Source organism: Leuciscus leuciscus, assembly GCF_965113295.1.
Source record: "Leuciscus leuciscus genome assembly, chromosome: 8".
Classification (NCBI taxonomy): Eukaryota; Metazoa; Chordata; class Actinopteri; order Cypriniformes; family Leuciscidae; genus Leuciscus; species Leuciscus leuciscus.
In genome coordinates this window covers 4,285,084-4,308,386 of record NC_138732.1, presented here as the reverse complement: position 1 = coordinate 4,308,386, position 23,303 = coordinate 4,285,084, and the positions used below count along the sequence as shown (strand labels likewise).

General features: G+C 37.2%; 1 protein-coding gene across 1 annotated transcript; it reads left to right on the top strand.

The window, feature by feature from the left end:
• Positions 1 to 2,508: 2,508 nt before the first annotated feature.
• On the top strand, positions 2,509 to 22,555 carry srp72 (signal recognition particle 72). Its single transcript, XM_082176999.1, has 18 exons — positions 2,509 to 2,636; positions 3,248 to 3,368; positions 5,327 to 5,450; positions 6,942 to 7,085; positions 7,480 to 7,591; positions 11,613 to 11,644; positions 11,813 to 11,937; positions 13,360 to 13,417; positions 13,505 to 13,636; positions 13,720 to 13,848; positions 15,419 to 15,491; positions 16,682 to 16,746; positions 17,378 to 17,473; positions 17,551 to 17,732; positions 19,211 to 19,348; positions 19,960 to 19,997; positions 20,222 to 20,381; positions 22,014 to 22,555. The coding sequence occupies exons 1-18, from the start codon at positions 2,537 to 2,539 to the stop codon at positions 22,183 to 22,185; spliced, it is 2,001 nt and encodes a 666-aa protein (XP_082033125.1). The 5' UTR covers positions 2,509 to 2,536; the 3' UTR covers positions 22,186 to 22,555.
• The last annotated feature ends 748 nt before the right edge of the window (positions 22,556 to 23,303 follow it).

Sequence of the window (23,303 nt, the reverse complement as noted above, 5' to 3'; positions counted from 1 at the left end):
CATGTCCAAAGGGTGTTTTGCACGACCAGGCCGAGAGCGCAGGTAATGGTGTGCGATGACATTCATGCAAAGTGCAGTGTAGGTGTTGATTTGACATGCTGTGGTTCATTGCTTACTCAGTGGTACAGTAAACACAAACACCTCTGTTGGATGGGTTGCAGACGTTATCTCTAATCAAAATTATTTATATACATTACGTAGGAGTGCTTCTTCCACTTTGTCGTCAGTCATTGGCGATCTATATGATAAAATGTGTTTCAGCTTTAATGGGCAACAGCACAACCAGCGGAAGTCAAGATGTTTGCCAGTTATGATTAACATTTTTCTTTCTTTTTCTTTTTGATATGTCACTGTGCCGCACTAACTCCAGAAGACAGAAGAACTTAGTCAAGATGTTGGAAAAGGGCCCAGACTGATAATTTACTGATGAGTTAACACATCTGAACATCCGTTCTCATTGAGATACCATCAGTGAGACAGAAAAAAAGGAGAAAGTCTGATATCTAACCTATGATTTATTTCACGATGATCTGGATTTGGTTATGGGTCTAAAATGGGTATGATGTAACCCAGGTATTGGGCATATGAGCAGAGAATTAATAAAACTGAGAATTTATTTCAACTAGTGCCGTCAAATCAATTAATCATGATTAATCACATCACATGCTTATATAATATAATGTGTGTGTGTTCATATATAAATGTATATGTATGTATATATATCTAATAAAATATATACACACACATATATTATTTAAACATAAACTTTTATGTTAGATGCGATTAATCGCGATGAATTGATTTGACAGCACTAATTTAAACTAATTGTCTTAATTGAATTATTGGACATTTATGACAACAAACTGTGAGTGTTTTACTGGTATATGGTTAAAAACATGCCCTCATTAAAGTAAAACATGGCCCAGAAAATCAATTCCAGTCAGGCAAATATTGTCCCTCAATAAAACAGCCAAATATTGTCTATTGCAGTAACTAATGCATGAAGTCTAGACAAAGTGCCAGTCGGTTTGACTTTGTTGTGCCCCCTTCTGGTGCAGATTGATAAAACAGAAGCTACTCCAACAATTAAACAAACACACAGGAGCATTTTAGACAGAATTGCAATGCAATGGTTTCATGCAATGAATGCGATAATCGAAACACTGTCCCCTATCAGTTCTAGGAGCACCAAAATAAATAAATCAATAGTCAATAAAACAGCTAACTGAGTAGCTATACTGGAATGACAGAAGTCAAAAGGTGGCCTTCAAGAAAAGGCACACGTGGAAACAAGTGCAGAGTTGCAGAAATGTAGAATGATCTGACAACGAACAAGGAGTCTGAAATATTTGATGATCAGATGATGACCTACATAACCTGACCACAAAAAACACAGCGTGAGAATCTGAGAAGTCATTGAACAATTCACACACCGACTGATCTCTTGTGGACCTGATGCAAGAGCGCTATTCTCTGCGTACTAAATATAATATAGCCTAGTTTATACCACAGAAAGAGACTGTCACACTGAAGACTGCAAGGGGAAATTGACATGCATTAATTATTTTTAGAAAGGCTGAGGTGAAAACACTTGAAGGGTGGTTTAATGTTTATTGGAGTTTTCATTTTATTTCATTGCTTTGGCATTTATTTTGATGGTTTTGGTTTCGTTTTAGCAACCTTTCAGTGACCTGCCCTCGACCTCTAATGTGGGCCAAGGTCCCAATGAAATCATCCTATTCCTCGTCTGTCGTCTGCTTACCGTATTTAAAATATGGAAGTCTTTCTTTCCAGACCAGCATCCGTTCCTGTCCACACAATATGAGGATGCTATGATTCATGTCCTAATGAAACATAAAAGTGCTTCCACACTATTGTTCATTTCTGCAGCATGTGTCAAGGTTCTGTTTATGCCCAAAAGTTATAAAAAGTAATTTTTCAAAACCTCAGATTGGGTTCCGTTCACAGAGATGAGAATAGAAGTTGTTTATGATAATGTCTTTTTTTGTGTGTGTAATGTATCAGGAAGTACGCAAACATAAACACTTGTCAGGTTGAAAAATGTGAAAATGAGATGTTTTGAAGAATTGAAAAGGATACTGCCTGTTTGAGGGAGGACACAAATACGTTTAGCCTAAGTACCAATTAGTGTAGTGTAGTCCTTAATAATTTAATAGTGTGATTATTATTTTGTAATAATGTAAGTGCTACACATAAAACTGACTTTTGTAACAGCAATAATATACAAATGATTAATTACCATTCCACATTGTTGAAATCTTGCATAAAAATATCCTCAGAAATATTTCTTATAACTTATACAAGGATGATCATGTAAAACAAAATCATAAACATCTAAAACATAAGGTAAAAAATTAAGAAGGTTTTCAAAATATTGTGAAAGTGTCATGTTTTGGGGACATTCCTTTCAAATCTAAATTTACGATTTATATTGGGGACTTTTAATATGTGTTTGGGTTGTTGTTGGAGGACTTTTATTCTGCCCCGGTGTCTGGTTCCGCTCATATGGCAGAAGATGGCGAGCGGATCGGGGCCCGTTTCGGCTCTCTGGACCGAAGTCAACCGCTGTGGACAGAACGGAGACTTTACTAGAGCCCTTAAAGCTGTCAACAAAAGTAAAATAAAAACATATCATTCATATTTCTATCCAGCTTTTTCTCACTCTAGTTAAAAACACTGTTTAGCTCCATTTCTCCCGTAGCATGTGTCTAACCTGCAGTGCAGTAGAATCGCTGATGTCTTCATTTTACACAAATGTAATATTTTATTAAGGCAAATGTGATGTTTACTTTAATAATACAACTCATGAGAGGCTCTTATAGGGTGTCTTTATAGTCCTGAAGACTTTCTGGAGGTTTGATGGGTCTATGTTTAGTGATTACGTGTCATAAGGGTCTGGATTAAAATGTAAACATGCAGTCAAATATCTTCATTTTATGTTTGTTTAAAGATCTAAACTTGTTAGTTTTTTAAGCTTACTTGATACCATAATATTACCTCGTATGGTCTTGTATGCTATATATATATATATATATATATATATATGTATGTACATTTTTGTATTTGGTTTTACTGATTCTTACATTCTCTTTTTATATATATTTATATTTATTTATTGTGTATATGTATGTATATGTATATGTGTGTGTATATATATATATATATATATATATATATATATATATGTATGTATGTTTTTATTAATTCTTACATTCTCTTTTTGCAGTTCTTCATGAAAATAAGGATGATGTTACTGCACTACACTGTAAAATCGTCTGTCTGATCCAGAATGGAGGTTTTAAAGAAGCCCTGAATGTCATGAACACACACACCAGATCACTGCCCAGGTGAGATGGTCACCCACACTATTGCAGACCAATTTGTAGTATTTTAAACTAAACTTACGTATTTGATAATAATAATAATAATAATAATTCATTACATTTATATAGCGCTTTTCTCGACACTCAAAGCGCTTTTACATAGAAGGGGGGAATCTCCTCAACCACCACCAATGTGCAGCATCCACTTGGATGATGCGACGGCAGCCTTATTGCGCCAGAACGCCCACCACACACCAGCTTACTGGTGGAGAGGAGACAGTGATGAAGCCAATCAGTATATGAGGATGATTAGGAGGCCATGATGGACAGAGGCCAAGGGGCAAATTTGGCCAGGACACCGGGGTTACACCCCTACTCTTTCGAAAGACATCCTGGGATTTTTAATGACCACAGAGAGTCAGGACCTCGGTTTAACGTCTCATCCGAAGGACGTAAAATTGCTTATTTACCATTTTGTTTCTTTTAATCAAAAAAAGTAGTGGTTGGCAGATTAGCCCTAAAACATGCACAGAGGGGACCCTTCGAAAAGCCACTAGAAATACTATTTTCTACAGGTTAGGTAACTTTGACAATTGATGTGGTAATCTTGATCACATCACATACTAATCAGGGATGATTGTATACAAATTGAGAGGTAGTTCTTGATTAAGGCCAGAACATTCACACAAGACCTTCTAAAGACAGTCTGGATCTGTTTGATAGAAGGATATATTTAATTGGTCCTTGAAGGGAAATTTCCTGAGCGCATTTTTAAGTATGCATAATATACAGCATACACAATGCAATATAGTGGTCGACCGATACATAACCAAGGCATATTTATGGTGTTTTTTAAATAGTGCCAATCACTGATAAGTTCTTCACTGACTTCCAAGCCAGTTAAATCACCATTTAATATTAATGCACGGCTGTCATTGAAGCGCACACATGCATACATCATTCGCTCTGTTTTCATTGAAGCACACAGACACAAATGTCACTCGGAGATTGCTTAAAATCGCCCCCTATACCCCCTAAATAGGGCACTTTTTGAGGGAACAGCCATCTGTAGTTGTGTCTGAAACCATAGTGGACGTTATCAAGTGCACTCATTCAATCCCACAATGGACCGCAATAACGAGTGTACAACCGATGCACACCCAACGGCAAATGATCAACCCTGCCCCACTACCTTTATTATTAAAATAGCTTTGCTGCTGAATCACTACATTAAATTTCTCAGCAACGAAGGAGAAACGGAGCTGGTTTTGAAGTAATTAAACTCACAATTCAACATAATTCTCACATGCATCTCTCTCTCTCTCTCTCTCTCTCTCTTTCTCTCTCTCTCTCTCTCTCTCTCTCTCTCTCTCTCTCTCTCGAGAACGAATTCAAATAAATGCTATAATTCATTCTTTCAAATAAATGCAATCTCACACTACTTTATCTCTGTGTCTGATTCAAAGTGGGCAGAATGCTAGGTCTAACGAGTCGTAACTGATGAAAATAAGCGCAATTTTTTTACCCTTCCGGCCAAATATTGCGCCGCAAAATCAATAACAGCTTTAACTTATCAATGCTGGCGAATGACCATGACATAAGCGTGATAATCCACGGCTATCTGTGCATTAAACCATTTGAATGCCTCCAGGCGTGCATTAAAATCAGTTAATACACAGCTAGCCGTGGATTATCCCTTACATATATATTGGTCAATCGATTTTTTTTGATATCTTAGAGAAGCTGTTCTTCCTCCTGAAGAGTATAATTTAATATAATTTCAAATAAAACCCAAAGACCTTGATTGGCTGGTTCATATATGTTAGAATAGGATTCGTTCAGAGTACAATAAATCAAAAATATCATAAACACTATTATAAACTATGCTTCTAAGAGTCTAAATTGACAGCAGAACAGAAGTTTCAGCCGCATGTCGCCTCTGTTCTCAGTGTAATAAAAGCTTGTGTGATTTGTCCCTGTAGTGACTTGATCGGGTTTGAGAAGGCGTACTGCGAATACCGTCTGAACCGGGTTGAGAACGCTTTGAAAACTCTCCAGGGAATCCCAGAGCAAACGGACAAACTCAAGGAGCTCTACGGCCAAGTGGTGAGAATCATGTGGTTTGTGTCTACTGTCAGATTTGTGTTGCTCAATTTCAGCGTTGACATGATTTTAGAAGAATTTTGAGTTTTAGGATTTGCTGTCAAAGGCTGCATTTACACTGCATGGTCCAAGTGACCCAATTCTGATTTTTTTCCTCCCATGTGGCACAGATGAACGTGTGTAAGCAGGAAAAAAGCGCATTGATTCTGATATTCTCAGATCGGTTTCAAGCCTCATTCATATGTGGAAATAAATCGGATATGAATGGGATACGTGCATCTGTGCCTGCCTTATAAGCGGACAAATCGGATATTCTCCTGCCAATACGAGTCGTACGTCATTGACAAAAGTAAATTTTTTAAACATTTCACGGCACAGATACATCTATAACACATTAAACATCTCTATTTGTCTAGCAGAGTATTAATTGTGTTCGTTTATGTTAAATAAGAGGCGATCTGGCACTGAAATGTAGCCGCGTTTCCATTATCTTTCAAATTGCGCAAATTGAAATTGAAAATACGCCCAATGGAAACGCGTACATTTTTCAAAAGCTCCCCATTTTTACGCTCGCATGAGGAGGTTTTTCAGGGAATTCGAAAAATAAATATTTCGTAAAACTACAATGGAAACAGTTTTTGTGCATTTACGGGTCACCTGACGTAGATGACGCGGTGTGTTTGGACAGAATACGAGACAGAGTTCTTTATTAAATTCATAAAAGACAAAAGAATTACAGGAATACTGGATTCTAAACCTCAAATAAATGCCACAATCAAAGACCTCGAAGCAGAAATGAGTGAGAAACACCCAGAAACTCCTCATATGTGCCGCTCACAAGTATAAGGGTTGTTCTTTACCATTAATGCTTGAATAACATGCATACGTCTCCTTCCATTAATAATAATGGCTAGTGCAGTGGCTGGGATATACGTAAACCTACCAACATCCATCACCATTATTTTTGGAATGACTTGTCGTAAAAAAAAAATAAAAAAAAGTTTTAGTAGCATAACATCGGTTAATGGAAACGCCGCCATTTCGCAATAGTTTTTTGTCGACATTTAGAAAAAAAACCTATACGAGGGCAGATTCAAACACAGAACCTCTGACGTGTATTAAAAGTTCTACCCCGAGGCTGTTAGTACACACTGACTTTAGTAGCGGATCTGTGTCACAGAATCACTGTCTTGAAGAATTTGTACTATATAGCGATTTTGATATAAGGATGAAACTATGGCATTAAAAATGTTCCTCTGAGTTCCACTCATGTACTATTGAAATTGATTTCATAGTGTTATTTTTTTGTTTGTTTCGCCAAGTGTTGTTTTATGCAGATCTCAGAATAATGGTCACTTTTAAAAGATGTAAGCGGGTCGTCAAAAAAAATCGGATATAGTCAAAGAAATCGGAATTGGGCATCAAAACCTGCTGTGTAAATGCAGCCAAAATGCCTGAGTTGATTTATGTGTGTGTGTGTGTGTGTGTGTGTAGCTGTACAGACTGGAGCGGTACGACGAGTGTGAGGCCGTCTATAAAGACCTGATCAGAAACTCTCAGGACGAGTATGAAGAGGAGAGGAAGACGAATCTGTCAGCTGTGGTGGCGGCACAGAGCACCTGGGAGAACACACTGCCGGTGAGAAACACATACCAAACAAATGTAATCTGGTATCTAACCTATGATATATCTCACTATGATTTGGTGATGGGTTTAATATATGGGTATCATGTAACCCAGGTATTGGGCATGTGAGCAAAGAATTAATAAAACTGAGAATTTATTTCAACTAGTGCCGTCAAATCGATTAATCGCGATTAATGACATCTAACATAAAAGTTTGTGCTTATGATGTATGTATGTGTGTGTTCATAAATGAATTAATAAATTCAATCATTTATAAAAAGAATTCATTATTTATTTTAAATTTTAATACAAAAATTCAGATGATTATGATCATCTGTGGAAATGTGTTGATTTTCTTTAAGTGGTCACATGATGCATCTGTGACATGTTTGTTTTTTGTATTCAGGAGGATCTGGGTTTACCGGAGAGCTCATACGAGCTGTGCTACAACGCTGCCTGTTGCCTGATTGGTCAAGGCCAGCTCAACCAGGCCATGCAGAAACTGCAGAAGGCTGAAGGTCAGAGGTCATACCTTAATTTTAGGGTTTTCTTTAAAGGAAGAGATTACATTCATCACACACATCCTAGCATAATTGCTTTTATCGGCTGATACCGGTTATTGGCCGCTACATCAGTGCATCCCTATAGAAAACAGTTATTTTGAAGTGTAATAATATTTCACAATATTACTGTATTTTTAGTAGGGATCCCCCGAATCCAGATTTTTTGGGGTTTGGCCGAATACCGAATCCACTGGTTAAGATTCTGCCGAATCCGAAACTGAATACCAAATCCTAATCAGTCCATTAACACAGTAAACACTAGGGCTGGGTAAAAAAATATCGCTTTCTCGATTTTAATTGATTCTCATTTTTACGAAACGATATCGATTCTTAAATCCCAAGAATCGATTAGTCATCCTGTTTTCAGTTGATGAATGAATGGAACATTGTAGCGCTGCATCCCATCCAATGAATCACAATAATCTTTGTGCTTTGTTACTATTGATGTGAAACAAAGTCTCAGATTTCAAATTACGTCCATTTTCTTACGAAATTCAAAAACATAAGTAGCGTTTTGTCGCTGTGGCGTGAGATCGCTCTGGCTCAGCTCTAGAGAAGCACATGACCTTCTCTTCCGCATTAATAACACCAGTTACAGCGCGAAATAAACATGAATGAGCATCTGAGAGTGTGTTAAAAGATAGAGTACAACTTATCGAAGTCCGTATCATGTGACATGGAATCGCCCAATCAGTGTTTCAACCGTGGAAAGACGTCAGTAAACCATGTAATGTAACGTCACATTTACCTCAGAAAAACCATATCCAGTGACCATACACTCATTAGTCAGCTAGAACAATTAACTCTAGAGAGGAGCATTTTGTTAAATATATGCACCATATTACATATTCATTATAATTTTTAATGTTCTTCAATATTTAATGCCTGTTTGAATAAATCTGGAAAGTTTTTTATGACAGCCACCATTTTACATTTTTATATAATTTCATATAACTTTATTATTATAAAAATAAATAAGTGTAATTTAAGTGTTTGTATACAAATCAGTTCATTTTTACCTTCAATATTATAGTAGGGCTAATGAAGCCTATAGACTACAACTCACTCCCATAGTTTACAGCATTAGTTCAGAGATTAGTTAAAATTTGCCATGTATTGTACCTGATATCCAAAATAATCAATATTGAATCGAATCGAATCGAATTGCAAGCTTGTGAATCGAAATCAGATCAAATTGTGAAATTTGTGTCAATACCCAGCCCTGGTAAACACATTAATGAAGTAAACAACGTCCACAGCAGTGTATTTTTCATTTTATTGTATTTTAACTGTAAAAAAAGAAAAGAATAGGGAACATTATGCCAGGATGACAAGTGGGAAAAACTATTTTGACAATTATCATAGGCCTTATCTTAAGATCCAATCAATGTCCAAAAATATTAGCCTTTTAGATTTATAATCCCATAAAGTAGGCAACCCCCAAGTACAAACCAAAACCTTTCAGTAAAAGTGCAACAATGCAAAGATTTTTAAATCAGAATATGTTTGGTGACTTAACTGAGATTAATGTTATTGAACATTAGGTGTAGGGCTAGCAAAGCTGGTAATGGTCGTCTGGTTAAAGGGATAACTCAAGAAACTTTGCTGTCGTACCATGAGTCCAGCAGGCGTAATGATATGACGCAGCGCCTGAAAATAGGTCTAATAGGTTAGACAAACTTAGTCCCGGTCACGTTGGAAGTTACGGAGCTGGGGACTATTTTCAGGCGCTGCGTCATATCATTACACCTGCTGGACTCATGGTACGACAGCAAAGTTTCTTGATTATTACGCAGGAATGAGAGTATAGTTCCTAGCCATATCAGCCTAGAAAATCGCAACTTTACATTTTCCGTACACGATGTAACTACAGAAGAGTCAAGTTTTAAATAGGAGAAATATCGAAACTCTTTGGTAATTTTTTTTGAGAGAGATGCTAATGGTCCTGTCCGATTCAATGATCTATGCTAAGCTATGCTAAAAGTGGTACCGCCAGACACGGAGATCGGCTGAATGGATTCGGAAACGGTAAGACTCAACTGTTTAACTCTGGGGGAGCTGTAAAATGAGCCTATTTCCCAAAAAAAGTGGAGTATCCCTTTAACACACGTTTTTAGCCGTGACTGTCCTTCCTCTGCCGTTCCTGAAGTTGCTGCATTTCGGCTGCTGTGTGTAGATTCCTTCATGCACAACTCGTATTCTTTCGGATGTTTCATGCGCAAATGTTTGAACAGCGGCGATGTTGTGTATTGTTTAGGGTCCTTGCCACCACACAAGACAAATCGGCATTGCGAATTGAACACGTAGCTCGACTTGAATCGCCTTCTTTTGACTGAAAGTACTGCCAAACTACACTTTTTCACAGCCGACTGCATTCGAACGGTCCATATACACTACCGTTCAAAAGTTTGGGGTCAGTGAGATTTTTTATGTTTTTAAAAGAAGTCTCTTCTGCTCACCAAGGCTGCATTTATTTGATTAAAAATACAAACAAAAACGGTAATATTGTGAAATATTATTCTAATTTAAATCAGCTGTTTTCTATGTGAATATACAGTAAAGTGTAATTTATTCCTGTGATCAAAGCTGAATTTTCAGCATCATTACTCCAGTCTTCAGTGTCACATGATCCTTCACAAATCATTCTAATATGATGATTTGATGCTCAAGAAACATTTATGATTATTATCAATGTTGAAAACAGTTATTTAAATTTTTATTTCATGATGCTTTGATGAATAGAAAGTTCAAAAGAACAGCATTAATCTGAAATCTAAAGCTTAATCTGAAATCTAAAGCTTTTGTAACATTAAACACGACCGTTCAAAAGTTTGGGGTCAGTAAGAATTTTTTTTGGGGGGGGGGGGGGGGGGAATAAATAAAATAAATAAATCCTTTTTTCATCAAGGATGAGTTAAACTGATCAAAAGTTACAGTAAAGACATTTATAATGTTAGAAAATATTCTATTTTGAATAAATGCTGTTCTTTTGAACTTTCTATTCATCAAAGAATTTTGAGAAAAATGTGTACAACACCTGTCTTCAACATTGATAATAATAATGAATGTTTCTTGAGCATCAAATCATCATATTAGAATGATTTGTGAAGGATCATGTGACACTGAAGACTGGAGTAATGATGCTGAAAATTCAGCTTTGATCACAGGAATAAATTACACTTTAAAATATATTAAAATAGTAATTTAAATTGTCATAATATTTCACAATATTACTGTTTTTAATTCAAATGAATGCAGCCTTGGTGAGCAGAAGAGACTTCTTTTAAAAACATAAAAAAATCTTACTGACCCCGAACTTTTGATCGGTAGTGTACGTAAACACCTTCCCGCAATCAGCGGCGGCGTGACGTCGACCACAAGTCTGGGGTTCGGTTCGGTGGAAAAAAATATTCGAAGGTTCGGCAGAAACTGAACCCCGTCAAAAAGCCCAATATTCGGATTCTGGATTCAGTGCATCCCTAATTTGAATGGCTAATTTTTAGTCATATAAATATGCATAAGTCAGTGGAATTGGTCGTCTTGTTTGAGACCAGATCTGCGATCCTCCGGAGGTTGTAGGGGGTCTTTGGAGTGTGTGTTTTTTATCAACTGGCCTGAACTGCTGGGAAATCATGTTGTGCAATCCTAACCAGGCTGCTTACTTACTGTCAAAACATCCTCCAGCTTTACGGCTTTTGGTTTGGCTCATAAAATCTGTAGGTAGTAAAACGCTTCCTTTTTTGTTTGTGTCAAACTGTTGTTGAATGAGCCGATTAGTGTACCGGTATGTAATATTCAGTAAATCTTGGGGCACTAATGCTGCGCCAGCCTTTACAAAATTAGTTCTGCGAGCCGCCTACACAGTTTCACTTTGAGTCTCTGTGACTCTCATGAATAACGTGAGCTGGCTGAGAAAAACTTGAATGAGTCAGTCAGTTTGTGTTTGTGTTTTATGCATTTTTGTCTGTTTTCCCAGAGTTGTGCAGGATGTCTTTGGCTGAGGACTCGGTGAGTAATTCTCCCATTTTTGTAATTTGATGTGTTAGCAACACTTGTACACATTCAGTCGTGGATTTTTGCTAGCGTAAGCATCACATGCTCGCACTTAGGATTAGGGATTTTAACCAAGGCCTCAAATATTTGTCATTTAGTTGTGATTTATTGTGTGTTTTTTAGGATGTGACGGAAGAGGACGTGGATGCTGAGCTGGCCATCATTCACTCTCAGATGGCTTATGTGATGCAGCTACAGGGAAGAACCGAAGACGCCCTTCAACTCTACAATCAAGTCATTAAACTCAAGTGCGTTACATACTGCACATTTACTATACTCATAACCCAACATATGTCTTAATTAATAAAACTGCAAATAAATGCATGCTCGGGTGATAAGATATGCATAGAAGAAACTCCCAGAAGAAATGAAAGGTGAAGAAAAAATTTATATTTTTAAACATAATTAGGGATGCACGATATATCGGCCACCATATCGGTATCAATATATGATAGCAACCACCCAGAACACCCTAGCAACCACCCAGAATACCCTAGCAACACCATATCAACCACCCAGAAAACCCTAGCAACCGCCTAGCAACCACCCAGAATAGACTAGTACCACCTATCAACCACCCAGAACACCTTAGCAACCCACTAGAAACACCCTAGCAACTGTGCCGAATTTTACCACTGCAAGCTAGTTTTTAATGCTATCGTTATCGACCAGATAAGAAAATTTGGCCGATATCTTAAAGCCGATAAATAATGTATAATTTCCTTCAGCTGAGACACTTCAGATGTGCACTGTTCCACATGATGGTTTTGAGTTGCTTGAAAGTCCGTCATATAGGCTACATTTATAAAAAAAAAATGATAGGCTACATATAAATGATGCTATTGTACAAATATCCAATTAATCTCATATGTGATACGTGTCGTTGGTGTTCATTCAGCTCTTCAGCACGCGCAGTTTAAAAAGCAATGCTGTTACTTGAAACAGTAATATTAATTTTAGATTTGGATAAAAATTTAGATAATAAATTATGCATTTATAATATTTAGCCGTATCATTTTCATCAACAATGTGGTTTAATTAAAATAATTTCATTATTGTCTGCGCGGAGTCTATTCCATTTTATTATCCATGGCACGTGCATTTTGATTCTTTATACTCAAGTAATGTCCAATTATTTGTTTGCATTATTTAGGCGTTATTTTATTTATTTGTAAGTCAATAGAATTTTTTTTACATTTTTTTTTTAAGTTGCCCATAAGAGTGTAAAATTCATTTAAAACCTACACGGGTTCAAACTAGGCTACTGTACTGTAGATAGTTAATGTGCTTGGGTCATGGCTTTTAACAGGTGAGACTTTTGTTTTGGTAATCGGGCTCTCAAGACTTTTTATAAAATTTTATTTAGATTTATCAGCCAATATATTGGTAAATCAGCTTCAAATATAAAGAATTATCTCTTATCATATCAGCTAAACATGATTTAAAAGCCTCCTATTTAGTCTGGCATCCATGTAGTGTCTTATAACTCTTGTATTTGTTTATTTACATCATTATCATTTATTTCTATTTCATATCTTCCTTTATAATACTCGTATTTCGTGTCAAATGCTCGTAAAGCACTTTGAATTGGACTGGATTTGTTTGAAAGTTGCAGTAGAAGTTTTGATTAAGGTTGCCACATTAGTTTTGTCTTTTCTCTTTGCGTTCAGGCCGACTGATGTGGGTCTGCTGGCTGTGACTGCGAATAACATCATCACCATTAACAAGGTAACAAATGTAAACCCCAAGCTCTTCCTTCCTTCCTTCCTTCTTGTTTGCAACCAGTGTTTTTATCTGTGCTCTTTGAACCTCCAGGACCAAAACGTGTTCGACTCCAAGAAAAAGGTGAAACTGACCAATGCTGAGGGTGTCGAGCACAAACTGGCCAGAAAACAGTTGCAAGCAATTGAGATCAACAAAGCCCTGTTGGCCATGTACACTAACCAGGTGACCACTCGGTTTGTACTGTGCAGTATGCTTTAATCCTGACGGATGTGACCCGTTTTGACCTCTCCGTCGTCTCCCAACAGGCCGATCAGTGCAATAAGCTGTCGGCTAGCCTGCAGGCCCAGAATCCCAGTCACCCCAGACCGGTTCTGATCCAGGTGGCCCAGCTCTGCCGAGAAAAACAGCACAGCAAAGCCATCGAGCTCCTGCAGGTACTTCCCCTCCTGACTCTTCATTTCTGCAACTAAAGCCCTATTCGGACGGGATTAGCTTTACAAGGGTAGATGGAGTAATGTAATTTTACCACAGGACGTCTGTAATATTAATGGCCAATTCCCACGGGATAAGATATCTCAGTAAACTAGCAGAAGTGGGAGAGTAAGTGCATCGCCGTCACTCCTGTCGTCATGTGTGTGTTACGCTGCTTCCTGATATCACGTGCGCAAACACATATAACCTATATTTATATATATAAAACAATTATGTCCGATCGAATGATGCATTAATGAACTTCAGACTGGATTGTGTTGGTAATAGACACTTACTAACACTAAAAGATGTTTCGTGCCTCTAACAAGTGCTGTCGATCTTCTCTCTGATCTGAATGGTGTGTGTGAAACACAGAGTTTTACCACAGACTCGTTCCAGCGTCTCGAACGCAACTGATGCTTTTTCAAGCGTCTCCATACTTGGAAAACTACTTTTAAATTGGTTTTGAATTGCTTGAAAGTCCGTCACATAGGCTACATTTAATAAAAAAATAAAAAAATAGGCTACATATAAATGATGCTATTGTACAAATATCCAATTAATCTCATATGTGATACGTGTCGTTGGTGTTCATTCAGCTCTTCAGCACGCGCAGTTTAAAAAGCAATGCTGTTACTTGAAACAGTAATATTAATTTTAGATTTGGATAAAAATTTAGATAATAAATTATGCATTTATAATATTTAGCCGTATCATTTTCATCAACAATGTGGTTTAATTAAAATAATTTCATTATTGTCTGCGCGGAGTCTATTCCATTTTATTATCCATGGCACGTGCATTTTGATTCTTTATACTCAAGTAATGTCCAATTATTTGTTTGCATTATTTAGGCGTTATTTTATTTATTTGTAAGTCAATAGAATTTTTTTTACATTTTTTTTTTAAGTTGCCCATAAGAGTGTAAAATTCATTTAAAACCTACACGGGTTCAAACTAGGCTACTGTACTGTAGATAGTTAATGTGCTTGGGTCATGGCTTTTAACAGGTGAGACTTTTGTTTTTGTAATCGGGCTCTCAAGACTTTTTATACAATTTTATATTTTTTATTTATTTATCAGCCAATATATTGGTAAATCAGCTTCAAATATAAAGAAAACTACTTTTAAACAGGAAATGACGGAATATTCACATACATATTTACAGCGGGTGTATTTGCACGGGATTAGTATCACCTGAGGTAATTTTTCCCGGACCTTTTTACTGAAGGTAAAAGTCGGCGTAATCTTTACTGACATTGTCCGTCATGATCACTGAATGATTACTGAGATCTGGTGATAATGACTTTACCCCTCCTGTCCATGTTACACTAGTCCTGTCCGAATACGGCTTTAGACATTTACCTCTGATATCAGATCACTCTAAATTGTAATATGGACTCATGCACTTTCTGTAAAGCTGCTTTGAAATGATGTGTATTGTTAAAAGCGCTATACAAATAAATGTGAAGTGAATTGAATTGAATTCCAGCTCTCAGTGGCGTTCTGTAACCATTTCTGTCTCTCCTGCAGAGGTTTTCAGATCAGCACCCTGAGAGCGCTTCTGGGATCAAACTCACCATGGCACAACTCTACGTGACCCAAGGTACACACACACACACACACACACACACACACACACACACACACAGAGGCTACGTTCACACTGCAAGCCTTATTGCTCAATTCTGATTTATTGCTCAGATCCGATTTTGTTTGAATAGCTGTTCACGTTGTTGTTTTAAATGTGGGCAATATTAGGGATGCACGATACAGTGCTATGCATAAGTTTAGACACCCATGCTAAAGTTGACTAAAAAGAGGAATAAAAAATCATCTTTTGGAAATTGAACTTAATGCCTCAATTAAAAAAATTTGGAAAAATCCAACCTTTAAGGACACCAATTTTCTTTGTGAATGAATAATGTATCGTAAATAAATAAATGTTCTTCCTTAAAATACAGGGTGCAGAAGTCTGGACACCCCTATGTTAAATTCCCACATGTTAAATGACACATCACTGTCCTTCCACTGACTAGCTTTCGCAACGGTCTTGATTACGTCGGGTATGTAAAATCTGTGAAGTGACTCCCATCATGAGCACAGAAGTGTGGCGAATGTTGCTCTAAAGTGACGTAAAAGTTGCATGAATTTCCGATATGACTCCTCAGTCTGAGGACGCATTGCAAAACATCTGACCTGTGTTGAATTTAGGACCACATATGTGACCCTGGACCACAAAACCAGTCACATGGGTGAATTTTCAGAAATTGAGATCATCTGAATGCTGAATAAATAAGTTATGGTTTGTTAGGATAGGACAATATCGAAAAAATCGAAACATTGAGAAAATCGCCTTTAAAGTTGTTCATTTATGTTGGCGATTGTGCTGCATTCACTCACAATAATAAATGTTTTATATATTTACGGTAGGAAATTTACAAAATATCTTCATGGAACATGATCTTTACTTAATATCCTAATGATTTTTGGCATAAAAGAAAAATCTATCATTTTGACCCGTGCAATGTATTGTTGGCTATTGCCACAGATATACCCGTGCGACATGTGACTGGTTTTGTGGTCCAGGGTCACATATGGAAGTGACCAAAATCGGAATTGAAAAGGTCAGATTCCGTGTGGTTTGTGCCGTTCACACTGTCAGATCTGAGTCACATGTGAGCAAACATTTTTGGGCCACATTTACCTGTAGTCTGACTGTACCTTTACAGAGAGCAGACTGAACCTTGAAGAGTCTTTGAAGTGTAATTTATGTGTCACATATGTCTTCAACAGGTCATGTGACTAAAGCCTGTGATATCCTGAAGTCCATAGAAGAATTTAAATACAAACCAGGAATGGTGAGATTTTATTTGCTTTTTATTTTTTGAAGGGATTTACGAGGACTGGCGGTAGATTAAGTTTGTCGTGATTAATTGAATTTTATTTAATTGAATTTTATTTCTAGTTAATGCAGAATTTGCTAAACGTTCTTTCAAATTTGTTATTTAAAAATATAATAATTAATTTAATGTCTTACTGATGTCATTTAAGATTTATCGATGAATTTGCTAAAAGTTATAAATTATATTTGCTTAAAAAATTTGCTGTATAAAATCCTGTGTATATATAACTATATAAATCTCAATAAATAAAACTTTAACATTGTTTTTGTTTCTTAAGAGAAACCGAATGTTAAAACTGATATATATATATATATATATATAATCAAACGCATATATTTTACACATTTATTAAACATACACTATATAGAGATATAAACTCACAATTGCGAGAAATAAACGTAGTTTAAATAAACAAGTTTATATCTCGCAATTCTGACTTTATAACACAATTGCGACTTTATATCATGCAATTCTGAGATAAAAAGTCAAAATTGTGTGATTTAAAAAGTCACAATTACCTTTTTTATTTTTGACTCTGTGGTGTAAACAAGTTTCCATAGTTTTGTTCTGTGTGTTTTTTAAACAGATTTCTGCTCTGGTCACGATGTACACGCATGAAGAAGACATTGACAGCGCAATCGACACATTCAGTCAAGCCATCCAGTATTACCAGAAAGAGCAGGTAAAGGCGAGCGCTGGCGGCTCAACGAGTCTGTATTCGCTCAGAACTGCATTGATTGTGTTGTTCCCCTCTCTCAGACGGGGTCCGCCATCCACCTCTCTCTGGTGCGAGAGGCTGCGAACTACAAGCTGAAGTACGGGCGTAAGAAAGAGGCCACCAGTGATCTGGAGCAGCTGTGGAAGCAGAACACTAATGACATCCGTACGCTCGCCCAGCTCATCTCTGCATACTCGCTCGTGGATCAGGACAAGGCCAAAGCGTATCCTCTGATCTCACTCGAGTCTCAGCTCATTCTGATAGACATTCAAGCCACTTTCAGGGATGTGATTCTTCCCGATTAATCCGGAATTCCGGTTATTTCGCCCTAAAATCCTGACGCACGTAAATCATGCAGATCAGTAATAAATAAAAAAAGAATGTCAGGAATCGGATACTTGTTATAAAATTTCAATTCTAATTGATTTTAATGTGATTTTAAACCATTCAAGCAAGAGACGACTCGCGCGCTGTTTTCTGACAGCAGTTTCTACAATAACACTAATCAAACGAAAAAGAAAATTCACTCGTTCTTGACTGAATAACTTTTGTAACTATATTTGTAATGTATTTTATTTATAAAGAGCAGTGTTATTTTTTTTCATTTGATTAGTTTCTGAACCTGAAAATCTTAAAACACTGTTTATTTATTATTGTTTAAAGACTGAGTTGAAAGACTGTTAAAGGGTTAGTTCACCCAGAAATAAAGATTCTGTCAGTAATTACTCTCCCTCATGTTGTGCCAACCACGTAAGACTTTCGTTCATCTTCAGAACACAAATTAAGATATTTCTGATTAAATCTGAGAGCTGTCTCACTCCTCCATAGGCTTCTGGGTAATCGAGATCTGCCATCCCAGAAAAGTTAGTAAAGACATTGTTTTGTAGTGTAACAGCGCAGCGCTTCTGGGTTGTACGTCAGAACGCTACAGGCTCACTATTGGCCAGCATCACACACATTACACACATGACCAGCGTCGGCCAATAGTGAGCCTACGTTCTGACGTACAACACAGAAGCGCAGCGAAAATGAATAGTTGAATAAAGTCGTTATTTTTGGGGGGTTTTGCGCACAAAGTATTCTCGTCGCTTGATAATCTTAAGGTTGAGCCACTGTAGTCACTTGGACTATTTTAACGATGTCTTTACTAACTTTTCTGGGATGGCAGATCTCGATTACCATGAAGCCTATGGAGGAGTGAGACAGCTCTCAGATTTCATCAAAAATATCTTAATATGTGTTCTGAAGATGAATGAAAGTCTAACGGGGTTGAACAACATGAGGGAGAGTAATCACTGACAGAATCTTCATTTTTGGCTGAACTAACCCCTTAAACCTAGCTAGCAATCTAGCTGACGTTACTCCAGTAAATTAGCGTACTAACGTGATGGGAGGTTCAGCTGAACACTGTGAGTAATAGTTGACAGTAGCTAGCTAACATAAGGTCACAGTGTTCTGTACACTTCTTTACTTTTTGGGTCTAAAGTAGTTTACACGTCACCCATCTACATGTATAATTGCTCAGTACTTTTAACACTGGTTGCATTCGCTAGGGTAGGGTAAAAAAAAAAACGGCGTCTTTACACTCACACAATCACATCCCTGACTTTGGCTTTGGAAAATGATCTGCTAAATGACATAAATGTTGTATGTTCTTGCACTATTTTCCTGTGTTTTCCTGAGCGCTTGATTTGTATACAGTCTGAGTAAGCATCTTCCTTCTCCGGAAACCATGTCCTTTAACGTGGACGTCGATGAACTGGAGAACTCGCACGGAGCCACGTATATCAGGAAGAAAGCTGCTAAAGTCGTGGGAGAAAGCCAGCCTAAAGAACAGGGGTAACAACACAACCAATCATTAGTCTTTCGGAAGATATACACTCAGACCAAAAATTATTCAGACACCAGATATCATTTTTGATATGTTTTCACTAGTGTGTGCAGGACACTATAGTTCATTTATGTAAGTGAGGAGAGCAAAATGAAGTAAACTGTGACATATGGTAGTAAACTGGTAGTGACTACCAGTGACATTTGGGACCAAAAATGATTCATACACTTTGAGCTGATTGTTTTGCTGAAGTGTGTTTTCTTTAATTGCTAATGCACCTTTTTACACACAGACTGAACAGAATGAAGCACTGCTTGGTGATTGGTTGAGCTAAACTGGTATTATCTAATTGTGTAGTTAGGTTTAACAGCTGACAGATATTCAACATAATTCATTTGTGAGACAGTCTAACAGAAGGATGGAAAAAACCAGTGTAATATCAACTGATTCTTGTCATATTTGATCACCATTTTCTAAACTATAGCGAATAAACTGTGATAATGTGAGAAATGTTGAAGGATAAATGTTGGTTTGACTGTATCCTTAATACTCTACTACATGAAAACACTTCACGTCATCTTTAGCACTGTTTAACACGTTGATGATGGCTTTGTTTCAGTCCGGAGGATGTTAAAAAGAAGAAGAAAAAGAAGAAAGGTATGTTTGCTGCTGATGTTTATTTATTTATTTACCTTTATTTTACCAGGAAATAATCCCATTGAGATTCAAAATCTCTTTTTTAGTACTCAAATATCCTGATTTTAAACTGTGTTATTGTCGGTAAATCGTTAAATTTTAGCTGATTAGCTGATACCAGTGTCAGTTCTCTGTCTTTTATTAGCACGAGAAGTGGTTCAGTTGGTGATCAGTTTTCTGTTCAGGTAAACTGCCGAAGAACTACGAGCCGAACTCGAGCCCTGACCCGGAGCGCTGGTTGCCGATGCGGGAGCGCTCGTATTATCGAGGAAAGAAGAAGGGCAAGAAGAAGGAGCAGGTCGGCCGCGGCACACAGGGAACGACCTCCGGAGCTTCTGCCGAGCTGTGAGTCTCCGTTCACTCCTCCAGTTCAATAGCGCTTTCCACAATACACATCGTTTCAAAGAAAATGCACGAGTCCACATTACAGTTCAGAGAACAGATGATCTGTACATGTACAAGATCAGTTTACATGTCAAATTCAGTTCAATTCCTCTTTTATGAAGGTATTTCACCTAAGGACTTTAGTAAGATTATGCCTGAAAAGGTTTTGGATTTATTTTTTTATTATTTTTTTTATCATATGTTACTTTTAAAGCAACACTAAGGAACATTTTTTTACCTTAAAATAATGTTTCCAAAATCGTATCAGTGGTTCATCAAGTCGTAACAGGGTGAACGGCACTTCTGGATTCGCTTTGCGTCCCTATATCTGATATAACCACACTATGCGAGTTTGCCAAACCGGGTCGTGTTTCTGTAGTTCTAATGAGACATAAGAAAACTACAAATTTGACTTGCTTTACGTCAAGCGTCACAATAGTCATTATTTAGTTTTTCTTTGTTTCTGATGTCGCAATACATCATACTTTCATGAAATCATGCATCATGCATTTCATTTTTGCCATGAAAATAGCCTTAGATGCTGACATGGCATTAAATCTATCTATCTATCTATCTATCTATCTATCTATCTATCTATCTATCTATCTATCTATCTATCTATCTATCTATCTATCTATCTATCTATCTGTCTGTCTGTCTATCTATCTGTCTATCTATCTGTCTATCTATCTATCTATATGACCATCTATCTATCTGTCTATCTATCTGTCTATCTGTCTGTCTGTCTATCTATCTGTCTATCTATCTGTCTGTCTATTTGTCTGTCTGTCTATCTATCTATCTATCTATCTGTCTGTCTATCTGTCTGTCTATCTGTCTGTCTATCTGTCTATCTGTCTGTCTATCTATCTATCTGTCTGTCTGTCTGTCTATCTATCTGTCTGTCTATCTATCTGTCTATCTATTTATCTGTCTGTCTGTCTGTCTATCTATCTGTCTATCTATCTGTCTGTCTATCTGTCTGTCTGTCTATGTCTGTCTGTCTGTCTATCTATCTGTCTGTCTGTCTATCTGTCTGTCTGTCTGTCTATCTATCTGTCTGTCTATCTATCTGTCTGTCTGTCTGTCTGTCTATCTATCTGTCTATCTATCTATCTGTCTGTCTATCTATCTATCTGTCTGTCTGTCTATCTATCTATCTATCATTATTTGTATAGCGCTTTTCACAATGCACATCATTTCAAAGGAGCTTTACAGAAAATGTACATGTATAAAATCAGTTTACATGTCAAATTCCAATCAATTCCTCTTTTTATGAAGTTATTTCGCTTAAGGACTTTAGTAAGATTATGCCTGAAAAGGTATTTTTATATCATGTTAATTTTTGTTTGTTTGCTTGTTTTTTTTGTATTTATATGATATTTGTATTTTTGCCATGAAAATAGCCTTATAGACTTATATATTTATTACCTTATAATAACTTTTCTGCATGCATACAGTACCAGTGCAATTCACCGACTTTTCTGAATTGTCGGCTTTTCACTGACAATTCACCGACTTTCCCTTCCTTCAGTTTCATTGAATGCACCGGAAGCATCAGTCACAGTTTTGTGTGTGTTGTGTGTGTTTCAGTGACGCCAGTAAGACCGCCAGCAGTCCGCCTACCTCTCCTCGACCCGGCTCAGGATCCGGCAGCGTCTCGAGCAACGCGGTCCCTCCACGACAACAGAAACCCACTGCGCCCGCAGCCGCTCGGAAGAAGGCCCCGCAGAAGAAGAAGAAAGGAGGGAAGGGAGGATGGTAGAGAGAGAGAGAGAGAGAGAGAGAGAGAGACGAAAAACATAGTCTCGCTCCGTTTGCCTGTTTAATAATGAAGATGCCACGCACTCCTGAGGCCTGGAGGATGAAATGTTTTACTCATTAAATCGTGAAGGACGAAGGAATGTGATTTGAGCGACGATGTCGTGTGAAATAAACAGGATTAGTTTTTTTCAATGCATTTTTTTTAACCATCCAATTCACTCTGTACATGCATAACTATCCATGTTTATGAGTCTTTATGGCATTTTTCTTTAATTTTTTTTTTTCTTTCTGAACCTGGATGATGTTTCTGTTCATCTTTTGTCCTTTGCTTGGTACATGAAGGCTTAATAAAGCAACTTTGTGTCACAATAGAGGCTGTTTATGCAAAGTTGAGATAAATCCCGTGCTCAACACTAATCATTTTAAACCATCCTCAGTCATAGATCATGAAACTAATCTCCAGTGTTGTGTCTTAATAAAGAGATTTCTGGGAAGAAAAAAATGTTTTTCTATTTCCTATTTAAACCCCTTAAAGATCTGTTGCCGTAATTGCAAACACAATTGTGCACGAAGTAAAGTTGTTTAACTATGAATTCCAAAGGTTGGGATTTCTAAAACTCTGAATAAGTCGGCTTATCCTGTACTCACAAATAATTATGATTTGTCTATCCTGACCAGCGATGAGAAATGAAGCGATCATAACGTCATGTATAGTGGTGATGTAAGGGTTAATGCACGACGAGGTGTCTATTGTCAGGTATTATGGACGACGGCGAGGCGTGAACCGTCCGACGCCTCCGCCGAAGTCCATTAATACCTGACAATGGACACCTCGTCGTGCATTAACCCGCTTATACCATGGTCACTTGCCAAATAACACATTTTTAAAACATTAGTTTATATTTTAATTAGTTTTACAATCGAAATCTAAAGTTTTTACAAACAATAACTTGGTTTCCCTGGTTACGCCTGAGGGTTTATTTAGCAACCGGAGATATTTATAGTCCGCTCAGCTCGTAGAACCCTTCAGTTTACTGCCTGTTGCTATGGTTACTCACAGCTGATGTAGCCAGCGCATTTATTTATTCATTTCGAACGGTAAACAGTCAGTTTCACCAG

Excerpts from the sequence above, each read along its gene's own strand:
- srp72 (XM_082176999.1), top strand. The coding sequence starts at position 2,537 with ATGGCGAGCGGATCGGGGCCCGTTTCGGCTCTCTGGACCGAAGTCAAC. Across the intron at positions 7,592-11,612 it reads GAAACTGCAGAAGGCTGAAG|AGTTGTGCAGGATGTCTTTG; the intron begins GTCAGAGGTCAT and ends CTGTTTTCCCAG. Across the intron at positions 17,733-19,210 it reads GATCAGGACAAGGCCAAAGC|TCTGAGTAAGCATCTTCCTT; the intron begins GTATCCTCTGAT and ends ATTTGTATACAG.